The sequence below is a fragment of the Culicoides brevitarsis genome, chromosome 1 (genome assembly GCF_036172545.1).
Source record: "Culicoides brevitarsis isolate CSIRO-B50_1 chromosome 1, AGI_CSIRO_Cbre_v1, whole genome shotgun sequence".
Classification (NCBI taxonomy): domain Eukaryota; kingdom Metazoa; phylum Arthropoda; class Insecta; order Diptera; family Ceratopogonidae; genus Culicoides; species Culicoides brevitarsis.
The window spans coordinates 41,399,850-41,414,767 of NC_087085.1; the positions used below are offsets into that span (position 1 = coordinate 41,399,850).

Sequence of the window (14,918 nt, forward strand, 5' to 3'; positions counted from 1 at the left end):
AAAAGAGTGCCAGCGAGTAGAACAGAACAGCGATGACAAAACAATTACTTCGAGAATTTTCTTTCGGTGTAAATTAAATTTATCAATCACGATTGATGTCACCTAATTGATTGGTCAATATTTGATTATCTTGATTTTTTTCGTCTTCTGCAAAGAAAAGAAGACAAATTAACGGAATGCGAGTGAGATGTCGAGAGAAGTGTTAGCGTCGAAGGTGATTCATGAGGAAATAATTAGATTGGAAGAAAATTGTTAATCGAAATTCAATTTTTAGTGAAAATTTCTTTTAAATTAAGAAAAAAATTAATGATATTTGGCAAAAATATCAAAAATAGTTTTAATTTTTGTAATTTTTAACAAAAATAACCAAAAATTTGATAAAATAATTATTTATTAACAAATAAACTACAACTTAATAAATAATTAAAAAAATAATCTATCAATTGTAAATAACCTTCGATCTAATGATCTTCATTTTGGCGCCAAAATTAAAATTTAAAATTTTTAAATAAAAAAAAAATAATTTTTTGTCTAATGAAATAATCTAAAATGTAAAATTTTAACCAAAATTATTACTTTTTTAATAATTACTTTTTTTATTTAAATTTTACATTTTAGATTATTTCATGAGACAAAAAATGATTTGTTTTACTTGAAAATTTTGATTTTAAATTTTGGCGCCAAAACGAAGATCATTAGATCAAAAACAACAATTGATAGATTTTTTTAAATTTTTTAATAATTTGTAGTTTATTTCAAGAAATTAATTTTATTTTAAAAAAATATTTAGAAAAATTCTCAAATAAATGTTTTCATTAAAAATAATTTAATTAAAAAAATATAAACAAAAAAAATAAAAATATGAAACATTTTACAAAATTAAGATGCTTTTGTACTAAATAAATTTTAAGAAATTAAAATTGAACTGAATACAAGATTTTTTTGTTGCAATATTATTTTTTATTCTAAATATTTTTAACGTTGAAAAAGATAAAAAAAAAATCAATAAGATTTAAAATTAAAAAAAAAATTTAAAATTATTTAAAATTTTCAAAATTTAAATAAATTTTATTTAAAATAAAAAAATTATTTAATTTTATAAAAAAAATATTAAATTATTTTATTAACTAAATAATTATTTTAATTCAAATTGCTAAAAAAAAATAATTAAAGTTTTCAAAAAAAAAAAAAAAAATTATAAATTTTCATGTTCAAAAATTCCTTTAATGACAAAAAATTATTAAAAAAGTTTTTTTCAAGTTAAATTAATTTTTTACTTTCAAAAAAAAACTAATTATATTTTCTTGAAAAATAATTTTATTTGTCATTTTTAACGAGATAAAAAAATAATAATTTTCATTAATTCGAATTTTAGAACAAAAAATTTGAATCCCAAATACTATGATTGCATCTACTGTATTTCTCCTGACAATCCTCTTCATGCGAATGCGCCTCATCGTAACTTTGATGTTTTTCATGCATTATCGACTCACTTATCACTTGACCCGGCAAACTACGAAAAAAAATTGGAAAATTATCAAGACATTCGATCAAAAAATAACAAAAAATCGTGCAAACCTAAAAACCGCTCTCATAATTTCCTGTAAAAACGTTCCGGGCTCGTGATTATTCGATCGTTGTCCAGTTTCGCAAAGTGCTCTTAAAACACATTGCATTCCATCAAGTCCCTTCCTGTGTTTTTGTGTGGCAAAAAAATAGCGACAAAAGACAAAAGGATAACAATAAAAGATAACAACTCCATTATTATTATTTGCAAAAAGCATATTTTAACAAAAAAAAAAGGAAATTTACTCACGCTTCCAGAAATTTCTCGATTTTTTCATACAACGTTTGACGCGATGCCCGATGATGATGTGCATAAAACATATCTTCGTGATTTACATAACGTTCATTTACACTCCGTTTACCGAAGACCGGGTAGTAACGCATTCGTCTCGTTGGCTGCGGTTGTTGTTGTTGTAGCGGCTTGATTGCTGCAATCCTTTTTTGATGATGATGCAAAGAGAGAAAGGAAATTTTAGAAAATGTTGCACAAGAGAAGAATTGAGTTGAGTTACCTTTGAATTACCGTGGCCCAGTCATTCTTATTCCAATTTAGCGGTGTGAGGTACAAGTGATTTACGTTATCTGACGTCGTCGTCGTTTGATTTGTCGGATATTTGGGTTCGTGCTTGATATTTGCAACTTTGTCCATTTTCTCTTGCAGCAGCTCTTGTTTGATTTCGTCGATGCGATTTGTTTCGACTTGTTTGTACTTGTCCAAGATTTGCTCGTGAATTTTGTACAAAGGTTCGGATGGAAGGGCCCATGCAATAGCAACGGTTACGCCAATTGTGAAAATGTCGATTAAGTTGATGATGGGAATCGTTTGATCATAAACTGAAAAGGAAAATTTTTCGATTTATGCATGAATTAATGGTTTCAAAGAGAAATTTTGATGGAAAGATTTTTTTTATTAAATATCATTTTTTTTAATTTTTGAAAATTAAAATAAAAATATTTAAAAAAAAATAATTTTTAATTAAAATTAAAAATTAATTTAAATTATTTTATATTTTATTAATTAATTTTTTTAATTCAATTTTTATTTTAATTTTATTTAAAATTTAAATTAATTATTTTTTATTTAAAATTGAATTCATTTTTTTGTTAGTTTATTATTTTATTTTTTTTTTAATTATAATAAAAAAAAATAGTTTAAAATTTTAAAAAAAATTAAAAAATTTTAAAAAATTAAATAAATTTTAATAAAAACAATTAAATTATTTTAAAATTAATTTTTCAAAATAATTTCAAAATTTTTTTTAAAAATTATTTAATTATTATTTTCAAAAAATTTAATGCTATTAAATTTTTAATCTTTCACTAAAAAAAAATTTAAAAAATTTTCTTTATTAAAAAATTTATAATTTGAAATTTTTAAAATTTTAATTAAAAAATCTTTAAACTTTTTAAAAAAAATAAAATAATTTTAAAAATTTTTTTAAAAATTTAAATTTGAAGTTCATTTATTTTAAACATAATAAATTTTTATAATTTGATTTTGTTAAACTTTGAATTTGAATTTCTTTACTTCAAAATTATTTTTTTAAATATAAAGAAATAAAAAAAATACTAAAAATGCTGAATTTTCAAAATAAAAAAAATAATAATTTTAATTTTTTTTCTAAAATAATTTAATTTTTTAAATTAATAAATTTTAATTTATTTTTTTTACTTCAAAATTAATTTTAATAAATATTAAGAAATTAAAAAATATTAAAAATGCTAAATTAAAAAAAATATGAAAATATTTTTGATTAAATAATTTCAATTTTATTAAAATTGTTTTCTTGAAAATTTATTTTTATTAAATTAATATTAAAAAAATTATATTTAAATGGGCAGAAAAAAATTTTTTTTTTTAAATAAAAATAAATAAATAAATCTCACAAATTCTTTGATCTATGAACTTTTTTTTTATCATTGAAACATAAAATGAAACTTTTTTCTCACACAAACTCAAAAAAAAGTAGAAGAAGAAAAAGTATCAAGGTGCTTTTGAAAGATAAATAAAAATCCTTACCAACTTGAAAACTGCTGCCGGATGGAAAGCTAAGATATCTCCGTTTTCTTGATAAAATTTGTTTACTTCCTCCTTTCTCGTCTTTGTCGTTGTTGCCGTTGCTGCTGCTGCGTTCATCATCATCGTCTCGTTGTTCGAACGAGAATCTATCTCCTTCAATCCTTTGCATTATTTTCGCCGCATTTTCATTTGGTTCCATTAACGATGACGACAAACTTTGCACATCTACGAGATGCTTCTCGCTGCCAATTGAAGTGCTGCCCGTACTTGTGGAAATTGATATTGTTTTCATAATAATTTTTTTATCATCGGCATCGCCTCGGAGCTCGACGTTGTTGTAATTTCCCGTAGATTCTGTCCCATTGTTGGAACACTCGACAGAAAAATAGTGGAAAAAGTTACATAAAAACATGAATAACAATAAAAAATTGCACAAGTTTATTTCAATATTCATGATTTTTTTTTGTTTGTTATTTTTTTCTATTAAATTTGCTCCTTATTTCCTGTTGCTGCTTAGTTATTATTTGTTTTGATGAATTTTTTATTTAATTTTTTTTTGCAACAAATTATTTAAAATGATCTCGAGCAATAAATCTCGAAACTATTTGATAGAGACATCAATCACTTCTATTTTTACTTGTTTTCGAATAAAATTGATGTAAACACGTGTCTTATGACGTCATTTAAATTTAATGTTATTTTTTATCGCAACACTTCCTTCTTCCTTTTTGCCTCGTTGAGTGATGATAAAAAGGGTTTCGAATTTTTTTTCTTTAAATTTTATGTTTCAATTGCCTTTAAAATGTTCGATATCTGTTTGTAAAAATGTAAAAAAAAATAATAAAAAAATGTTTGTTAGTCTATAATAATATAATGATGATGTTCGAGTGATTTTAGTTTAGAACGATGCTGTGGAGTAGTTGTTAAATCGTTAATGATGAGGTGTGATAAAAATTTACCGTTCGTCGAGAAAAAGTGGCAGAAGTGTTCTAAATGGTTCTAAATGGCGAAGAGAAAGGTGTTTATATTCTCATTTTTTTTTTGTTGAACTATTTTTATCGTCGTGTAACAGAATTTTATCGAGGTTTTAACGGGAATTGCATTTTTATGATGCAGTGTGATGAAATGAGATGGAAAAGGAGAGAATTTAAAATTATCAGAAGCTTTCAGATGTTGAAACAAAAAATATAAAAATTTATTTTGAAAAAAAAATTATAGCATTTTTGTTCTCATATAATTTAAAAATTATTTTAATGCATTTTTACATATTTAATATCAAATAATAATTAATTTAATAAAAAAAAAATTTAATTAGCTTTGACACAGTTTTTGACACAGTTTTTTTGCTCTTGATTTAGTTTTTAAAACAAAACTATGTCAAAGAAAAAATTTTTTTTCAGTTTCAATTTTTTTGCAGTTTTGAGTTATAAAATGATAAATTAGAGCCCTCTGACAAATTTCAATCCATTTGGAGCAAGATTTGACAAAAATAGCTTTGACACAGTTTTTGACACAGTTTTTTTGCTCTTGATTTAGTTTTTAAAACAAAACTATGTCAAAGAAAAAAAATTTTTTTAGTTTCAATTTTTTGGCAGTTTTGAGTTATAAAATGATTAAAAATGATAAATTAGAGCCCTCTGACAAATTTCAATCCATTTGGAGCAAGATTTGACAAAAATAGCTTTGACACAGTTTTTGACACAGTTTTTTTGCTCTTGATTTAGTTTTTAAAACAAAACTATGTCAAAGAAAAAAATTTTTTTCAGTTTCAATTTTTTGGCAGTTTTGAGTTATAAAATGATTAAAAATGATAAATTAGAGCCCTCTGACAAATTTCAATCCATTTGGAGCAAGATTTGACAAAAATAGCTTTGACACAGTTTTTGACACAGTTTTTTTGCTCTTGATTTAGTTTTTAAAACAAAACTATGTCAAAGAAAAAAAAAATTTTCAGTTTCAATTTTTTGGCAGTTTTGAGTTATAAAATGATTAAAAATGATAAATTAGAGCCCTCTGACAAATTTCAATCCATTTGGAGCAAGATTTGACAAAAATAGCTTTGACACAGTTTTTGACACAGTTTTTTTGCTCTTGATTTAGTTTTTAAAACAAAACTATGTCAAAGAAAAAATTTTTTTTCAGTTTCAATTTTTTGGCAGTTTTGAGTTATAAAATGATTAAAAATGATAAATTAGAGCCCTCTGACAAATTTCAATCCATTTGGAGCAAGATTTGACAAAAATTGCTTTGACACAGTTTTTGACACAGTTTTTTTGCTCTTGATTTAGTTTTTAAAACAAAACTATGTCAAAGAAAAAAATTTTTTTCAGTTTCAATTTTTTGGCAGTTTTGAGTTATAAAATGATTAAAAATGATAAATTAGAGCCCTCTGACAAATTTCAATCCATTTGGAGCAAGATTTGACAAAAATTGCTTTGACACAGTTTTTGACACAGTTTTTTTGCTCTTGATTTAGTTTTTAAAACAAAACTATGTCAAAGAAAAAAATTTTTTTCAGTTTCAATTTTTTGGCAGTTTTGAGTTATAAAATGATTAAAAATGATAAATTAGAGCCCTCTGACAAATTTCAATCCATTTGGAGCAAGATTTGACAAAAATAGCTTTGACACAGTTTTTTTTGCTCTTGATTTAGTTTTTAAAACAAAACTATGTCAAAGAAAAAAATTTTTTTCAGTTTCAATTTTTTGGCAGTTTTGAGTTATAAAATGATTAAAAATGATAAATTAGAGCCCTCTGACAAATTTCAATCCATTTGGAGCAAGATTTGACAAAAATTGCTTTGACACAGTTTTTGACACAGTTTTTTTGCTCTTGATTTAGTTTTTAAAACAAAACTATGTCAAAGAAAAAAATTTTTTTCAGTTTCAATTTTTTGGCAGTTTTGAGTTATAAAATGATTAAAAATGATAAATTAGAGCCCTCTGACAAATTTCAATCCATTTGGAGCAAGATTTGACAAAAATTGCTTTGACACAGTTTTTGACACAGTTTTTTTGCTCTTGATTTAGTTTTTAAAACAAAACTATGTCAAAGAAAAAAATTTTTTTCAGTTTCAATTTTTTGGCAGTTTTGAGTTATAAAATGATTAAAAATGATAAATTAGAGCCCTCTGACAAATTTCAATCCATTTGGAGCAAGATTTGACAAAAATTGCTTTGACACAGTTTTTGACACAGTTTTTTTGCTCTTGATTTAGTTTTTAAAACAAAACTATGTCAAAGAAAAAATTTTTTTTCAGTTTCAATTTTTTGGCAGTTTTGAGTTATAAAATGATTAAAAATGATAAATTAGAGCCCTCTGACAAATTTCAATCCATTTGGAGCAAGATTTGACAAAAATTGCTTTGACACAGTTTTTGACACAGTTTTTTTGCTCTTGATTTAGTTTTTAAAACAAAACTATGTCAAAGAAAATTTTTTTTTTCAGTTTCAATTTTTTGGCAGTTTTGAGTTACAAAATGATTAAAAATGATAAATTAGAGCCCTCTGACAAATTTCAATCCATTTGGAGCAAGATTTGACAAAAATTGCTTTGACACAGGTAAACTGTAAAAAAATAATAAATTAAATTAAAATAAATTAATTTAAAAAAAATTAAAGTTAAATAAATTAAAAAAATAAATTTAATTTAAATTAATAAAAATAAAAAAAAATTAAATAAAATAATACGTCAAAAAAATAAGTAAATTTCATCATTTCATCTTTTTAAATTGACGATTGAATTTTTAAAATTTTTTTTTTCAATAAAAAAATTTAGAACATTTGAAATAATCTCCAAAGGTAGAGTAGAAGTAGTAACGATTAGTTCATTATTATTTGTCGAGAATTGGTGAAATGCTTATGTAAATTACTTGGTCACGATTTGCATTTCTTCGTTGAGTGTTCATTAGAATTCAATATTCAAACTCGTAACTACGTCGTTGTCGTCAACGTGTTTGACTCCAAATCCCATACAAATATCGGCACACACTTAAAAAGTAATTTAAATCTAGGAATTTCCGTTTTGCTGCTTCTTCTTTCTCCTTTTGCTTTGCCACGAAAACGACATGAGACGTCGATTATCTGCTGCTTTTTGTGTGAATTTCTCCTCAAGTCAAGCAAGGACGATGAAGGGTATTGAAGGACAGAAATTTAAATTTTTTTCCAATCAAACTCGTTCTTTTGTCGCATGATATCTGTCGAAAATCGATTTTAATTACTTTTTCAAGTCGATTTCTGGTCTCAATTGTTTTTGCTCGGCGGCCCGAATGTCGACCGACCAAAAAAAGGCGTCAGTCTGTGTTTGTGGTAACAATTCACACGCCAAAAGTGCTTGTTGTTGTTGTTTGAACAATTACTTATGAGTAATTACAGACGAGTAAGTGCCCTGAAAATGTCGGGTTTGGTGCTTAGAACAATAGAATTTGTTCGTCATTTGCATTTTTTGTCGGTTGTGTGACTTGTTAAAATGAAATTTTGTGTAATTTTAAGTTTTTTACTTGTCGTTTGCGAATTAAGGAGTGTTTTTTCTCAAAATTGTAGCTTTTTTAATCGTTCGTACAAAGATGTCCTTTCACGAAAGAAGCGATTTCTTATTTTTAACAAGGGAGGAGCGATAATCGTAAGTTAATTTTGCCATTTTTAATACAATTTAAAATAATTAAAATAAAAAAAAAATAATTATTTTTTTGGAAATAAAATTGAAAAATAATAAATATTTAAAATAAAAAAAATTAATTTACTTAAATTAATTTAAATAAATTAATTTAATAAATTAATTTCAAAAATTATTATAATAAAAAAAAATTAATATTAATAAAATTAATTAAATAAAATAAAATTAAATCAAATTAAAATTAATTTTAAAAAATATTAAATAAAAATATTAATTTAAAAATTAAAATTTATTAATTAATTTATTTATTTAATTTTATTTATTAATTTATTAAATTTATTTAATTGAATAAAAATATTTTTTCATAAAATAATTAAAATTTAAAAAAATAAATCAAGTGAAAATTAATTCTGTAAATTATTTAATAATTTAATTAAATTAATAAAATTAAATAAAATGAAAATTAATTTTTTATTAATTAAATTAAAAATTAAAAAAAAAATATTCAATTTACAATTAACAATTTAATGTGAAATTAATTAATTAAGATAATTAAAAAAAAAATGAATTAAAATTTAAAAAATTTCAGCATTCAAGCGCATTCGGCAAACAACTTGTCGCTGGATTTCCGCGTGGCTTCAATTGGATCCTTGAAATTGACATGTTTTGGCCTTTACCGTTCGAGGCGCGTGTCTTTACTCAAGCGAAAGACTTACTTTTCGGAAAAAATAAACCCAAAATTAATATTCCTGTTTGGTTACAGAATCAACCCAAGTGAGAAAAATCTGTTTTTTCCAAAAAATTACCAATAATTAATTTTTTTTTATTTTAGAACTCCTTCGTATTCGACATACAAAGCATTTTTGCATCAAAGATCGACGACGCCGATGCCATCAACGACAAAAAAGACTATTTTGTATGAAAATTTGTATCAAAGTCCATGGAAAAGTCATGCGGGAGAAATTTTTGTGCCGAGCCAACGACGAGCGTGGATGAATGAGACAAATTATTGGATGGAAAATGGAAATTATTACAAACCTCGAGGAAGATCATTGAAATTTGAGAGAAAATTGGATGAAAATTCACGTTGGAGCAATATTTATGCTCATAAGGATCGACAGGAATTGTATGAAATTATTCAAAATGGATATAAAAAGTAAGTTTTCGTAAATTTTTAAATTAAATTTAACAAAAAAATTAATTTTAGAGTTGGAGTTGACTCAAAATCATGTCTTCAGAGAACGATTTGTGAAGCAAAACATTTTTTACTGCCAAAGGGAAAGTCATTGTTGCATGACGTCTTTCGAATTATCTTCTCGTGAGTCATTTTTTTGTTCAAAAAAAATACTTAAAAATCAAAATTCAATTTTTTAGGTATCCCGAGCACCTTGATGACCATTGGGCAGAAGCTATTAACATACAAGACCCCCAAAATTGTCAAAAATTGTACGGCGCTTCATGTCCCATGAGCATTTTAGACTTTTTCTTGCACAGCGGGAGCATTTTCTGACAATTTTCATCAAAAAACTATCAAAATTCTGCAGCGTCATCAACAAACATTCCGCTTTAGCTGAATTTCTCCCGTAAAAAGTGTCAATTCCAATTCACGTTCCTCCAAAAAAGTGACACGAAACTTTTAAATGTTAATAAAAATATGTCGCTTGTACATTTTCCAACATCTTTTATTACAACTTTTTCATGTGCCATCATCATCATCGTCGTCGTTGTCGTTGGTGTCGTCGTGCAAAAACAAACACAAAAGTTCTGTTAGTTTTTTTCTTTGTTTCTCGCGCTCGAACGTGAATGTAGAGCATATTGACACATTCGAAGAAAAAGTTGTTAATTTGATATAAATTCATATAAAATACATTCTTGCAATGCATGCAAATTCGAATGAAGACTGTCAGTTCGAAATTTTCAAGTGGTGCGGTGCGGAACACCGAAAAAAAATTAATTTTTAGTTTCTAATGAGAAATTAAACAGAAAATTTTGTGAAATTTAATTAAATTTTAGCGTCGATGATGGAGATGAAAAAAGTGTTTTACCAACTTTGGGTTGTTGTTGGGACGACATTTTTGCTGCTTTTACCGTTAACGGAAGCCTGTTGTAATAATTGCTCCAGTTATGAGCGATCGTATGAGAAAGTTCTGAATCGGCAGAAGAGATTTATGATTTTCAATAAGGGAGCGCAAGTTATAGTGAGAATTTTTTTGATCTATTAATTTTAAGATAATTCAAAAAATTTAAGATTAAGATTTTTTTAGAAATATTTAGAAAGATTTTTAAAAATTATATTAATATTAATAAATTTATATTATTATTTTTAGATTTAAAAATTTTATTAAAAAATATAAAAAATTATTAATAAGAAAAATTATATTAAAAAAAATTAAAAAAAAAATAAAATATTAAAAAAATTAATATTAATTTTAAATAAAATTATTTATTTTTTTTATTATTTTTAATTTTAAAATATTTTTTTTTATTTATTTTATTTTTTAAAACAGAATTTTTTTTAGATTTTTGAAAAATTTTCATAAGATGTTAAGCACTTTTAAAATAAAAAAAAAAATTAAAAATTAATTAATATAAAATTATTAAAATAAAAATAAAAATTTAATTAAATCAAAATTGAATTAAATTAAAATTAATTAAATTTTATTAAAAATTCACAAATTAAAAAAAAATAAATTTAAAAAATTGATTTTATTTAGAATTATTTAAAAAAAAAATTTGGCTTACCTTTTAGAAAAATTTCGATAAACATTTATATTTTTTTTTCAGCAAACTTCATATTTTGGAAAACAACTTGTCGCAGGCTTTCCTCGTGGCTTCAACTGGATTCTCGAGTTAGACATGTTCTTTCCGTTACCTTATGAGGCACGAGTCTTCACACAAGCAAAGGACCTTCTATTTGGTAAAAATAATCCGAAACCCAACATTCCCATATGGTTGATGGAACCAAAGTAAGATTTTTTTCTTAATTTTTTAAAAATAATTTGTTTATTATTTTAAATTTATTTTTTTTTATTTTTTTAAATTTATTTTTTTTTATTTTTTTTTTTTTTACTTAATTTTTTTTAATTTATTTGTTTTATTTAATTTTTTTTAAATAATTTAATTATTTTTTTTTAATTATTAAAATAAGATTTTAAATTAAATTTTTTTTTTTAATTTAATAAAAATATAAAAAAATATTTTTTTTTCTTTTAGAAAACCATCTTACTCAACAGTAAATCTATTTTACAACCCTCCGCCAACAAAACCAGTTCATAAAATAATTCCCATTGAGACTTTTAATCATTTCCATCCTCATCCAGAATACTCAAAAGCTCCTGAAATTTGGTCTCCTCCAAGCGGATGGAAAGACGACGTCCTAAAAAACATAAAAAATCAGGAAAAAATTAAAAGAAAATTCTCAAATGGAACATTTTTCCTGCCTCTAAAACGAAATTGGGGCAAAAACGTTCCAACAAATCAATTTTACAAACCTCGAGGTCGTTCAATGACAGACAGCGGCAGCAGCAGTTCTCGCTGGGAGAATATTTATGCACAAAAGGATAGACAGGAGTTGTATGAAATTATTCATGCAGGTTTCAAAAAGTAAGTTTTTTTTCGTCGTGTAAGAAACGTGCGGAAAGTGAAGGCAAATGTGTGTCAAACGAAAGAAAAAAAAAACATGAAAATGATATAAGTTTTTGGAAAGTTTGAGGAAGGAATTCTTTTGTGCGAGGAAAAATGTTTCAACTTTTTGAATTTTTATGAGGGAGATACGGAGAACGGCGCAAAGTGATAGATGAGTCGGATGAGATAGAGATGGATCGTCGTCGTCGTCGTTTCGTGTGCGAAAATCCCTTTTTCATTTAATATTAAAAAGTTTTTTGATGCATTTTCTGCAATATTCTACTTTGCAACCCATTTTCGCCGTACTCCGTCGCTTTATTACCCGAACATGGGGGAGATGGCAAAATAATATGGCGCAAAATTACAAATGCAGAGACTTGTTAAATAATAATAATCGTACACTTATAGAGAGAAAAAAAGTACTTTTCTATAATAATAAATATATTTTGTGTGTGTGAAGACCCTTTAAAGCATTACCGTTACTTAGTGACATCTGGCACACTATGCTGCAGCATTTTTTTTTGTGTCTTTAGCATGCTGAGACGCATTCGAGCCTGAGCTTAGTTTTCACGAAACCATATGTTTTATTTAGTGTGCAAAAAGTGCAAAATAATTTTATTTTATAAGGTTTTGAATTATTAAAATGTTGTCATAACTTGTTTTTAAAATACAAGTGTTGTTCGTTTAGTTGGCTGCTTTCGGTATCAAAATAGAATTTAGACTTATCCTTGTTCATTTTTTGTCTTTTTTCGGGGTATTTAGAGTGGGAATTGATACAACTGCTTGTCTACAAAGGACAATTTGTGAGGTGAAGCATTTTTTGTTGCCGCGAGGGAAGTCGTTGTTGCATGACGTTTTTCGATTGATCTTCAGGTAAAAAATTATTTTTTTTAATAATTAATTATAAATAATTTAATTAATTATTTAATTTATTTTTAATTGATTTTGAATTTTTCTAAAAAATTATGAATAAATTTACAATTTCAAAATTATTAAAAATTAATAAAATTTAAAAAAAAAGTTATTTATCATTACTCATAAATACAATTTTAATTATTTAAGTCAAGAAAACTTTGTTTCTTATTAAATTAAAATATTTTATTTTTTTGCCCAAAAATTTAATAATTAAAAAAATTATTTTTTTATTTTTATAATTTTTTTCAACTTAATATAATTAATTTTTATAAAATTAAAGTTTTAAAATTAATATAAAAAAAATATTTGAAAAAAATTTATAAATAATTAATTAGAAAATCATTAAAATTAATACCAAATTTATACTATTTAATTAATTAAATTAAATAATAATTATTTTGATTTATAAATTTAAATTAACTACGATTTATTTAAAAATTCAATATAAATTTGGAGTTTAATAATTTTTTTATTTTTATTAAATTTAATTTTTTCAAATATTTTTTTTATAAATTTTATTTTTTAATTAATTTTTTTTTATGAAAATTGGATAGGTAAATTTGAATAAAAAAATAAAAATAAAATTAAATAAAATCAGATTTAAATAATTAGAAAAAAAAATTAAAATTAAATTAAATGAAAAATATTAATATAAAAATATTAAATTTTAAAATTTAAAATAATTTTTTTAACAGTTTTTCACATAATTTTTAAAAAAATTTTTGAATAATTTATCTTAAACCGATTTTTAATATTTTTTTTCCTTTAATTAATTTTAACAGTTACCCATTACACTTAGACGACAATTGGTCCTCTGCCGCTCGCTCCATGGATCAAAACGATTGCAGCAAAAAATACAGCAAAGAATGCCCCATGAGCATCTTGGATTTTGTGTTACACAGCGGAAACATCTTTTAAAGCGTCACACAAAAATTTTACAAACAAAATAAAAGCAAAATAGAAATCAAATTGAGACAAAGTACTGAGTGCATTGCGAGAGAAAAACAAAAGACGGCAAAGGTAAAAGACAAGCAAAGCAAGGCCAGTAATGACAAAATAAAATCATAAAATATTGTAAATTAGGTTAATGCTATTTTTGTGACGACATAAATTTTAAGAAGAACTTTCGCAAAGAAGTGCCGTAAAAAAAAACGTCGAGGAGGAACAAGCTCAAATGCGTTACATAGAGCGACATGTATATTTAATAATAAAATAAAAAGTGCTCAGCAATATTCCTTTGACGTCGTCGTTACACATCTAAGCTCGACTTCTCTTTAATGGCACTTTTTTACCTATATTTTTTTGCCTGAGCTTATCAACATAAACTGCAAAGAGGATCTCCGAGGTAATTTGTTGTGATGCAAATTTTTAGCAAATAATGGCTTTCGTGTGCTTCTCGTGGATTTATGAGTAAATAAAAATGGCGCAAAAGTGCATTTTGTGGAAATTATTTAAGAAATTTTATAAAAATTCTTTGGGGATTTTAAAGGTTTATATAAAAAAATAATATTTTAAAAAAAATTATTTTTTTTATTTTTTTAAAGAAATTTTTCGATTTTATTGAAAAAATGTTAATAATTATATTTTTTTTAAAATATTTATTTTAAATAAAAAAAAATATTTCGTTAAATCGACAAAAAAATTATAAAGAAAATTAAGAATCAAAATAAAAAAAAATAATAAATTTAATTTAGTTAAATATTAATCAAAAAAAAAAAAAATTATATACAAAAAAATATTATTGAAATTAAAATTTTACAATAAAAAAATAAATATTTTAATTAAATTAAGTTTTTTAATATATTTTTTCTATTTAATAAAAAAAAAGGTTTTGAAAAAAAAATTTTTAAAGTTATTTTTTTAAATTTAATTTAATTAATTCAATTTATTAAATCTTAATTTTAATTTATTCAAATTTTTATTAATTAAATATTTTTTTAAAACTAATTTTAAAAAATTTTGCATTATGAAAAATTTTCTTTTAAATCAATTAAATTATTTAATTTAAATATTTTTTTTAATTAATAATTAATTTTTTAGTTTCGTTATTTAAATTATTATAAAAAATCATTTTTTGAAAAATTATTTATTTTGTAAAAAAAAATTAAAATTTTGATCTAAAGTCTTTAAAGGTAAAAAAAATTATTTTCTTCAAAAGTAATTTTTTTACTGCAGTGTC

At 23.7% G+C, this 14,918-nt stretch overlaps 1 protein-coding gene across 1 annotated transcript; it reads right to left on the reverse strand.

Moving 5' to 3' along the window:
* Positions 1 to 1,371: 1,371 nt before the first annotated feature.
* On the reverse strand, positions 1,372 to 3,998 carry LOC134837850 (uncharacterized). Its single transcript, XM_063853243.1, has 5 exons — positions 3,587 to 3,998; positions 2,079 to 2,400; positions 1,817 to 2,002; positions 1,579 to 1,692; positions 1,372 to 1,513 (listed from the first exon to the last, which is right to left on the reverse strand). Exons 1-5 carry the CDS (start codon positions 3,996 to 3,998, stop codon positions 1,372 to 1,374), a joined length of 1,176 nt encoding a protein of 391 aa, XP_063709313.1.
* Between the last annotated feature and the right edge of the window lie 10,920 nt (positions 3,999 to 14,918).

What these genes read in the sequence shown, in the direction of transcription:
- LOC134837850 (XM_063853243.1), bottom strand. Translation starts at nt 3,998, where the DNA reads ATGTTTTTATGTAACTTTTTCCACTATTTTTCTGTCGAGTGTTCCAAC. An exon ending in TGGGCCACGGTAATTCAAAG is followed by an intron (nt 2,003 to 2,078) that starts GTAACTCAACTC and finishes TCATCAAAAAAG; the next exon opens with GATTGCAGCAATCAAGCCGC. An exon ending in ATTATGAGAGCGGTTTTTAG is followed by an intron (nt 1,514 to 1,578) that starts GTTTGCACGATT and finishes TTTTTTTCGTAG; the next exon opens with TTTGCCGGGTCAAGTGATAA.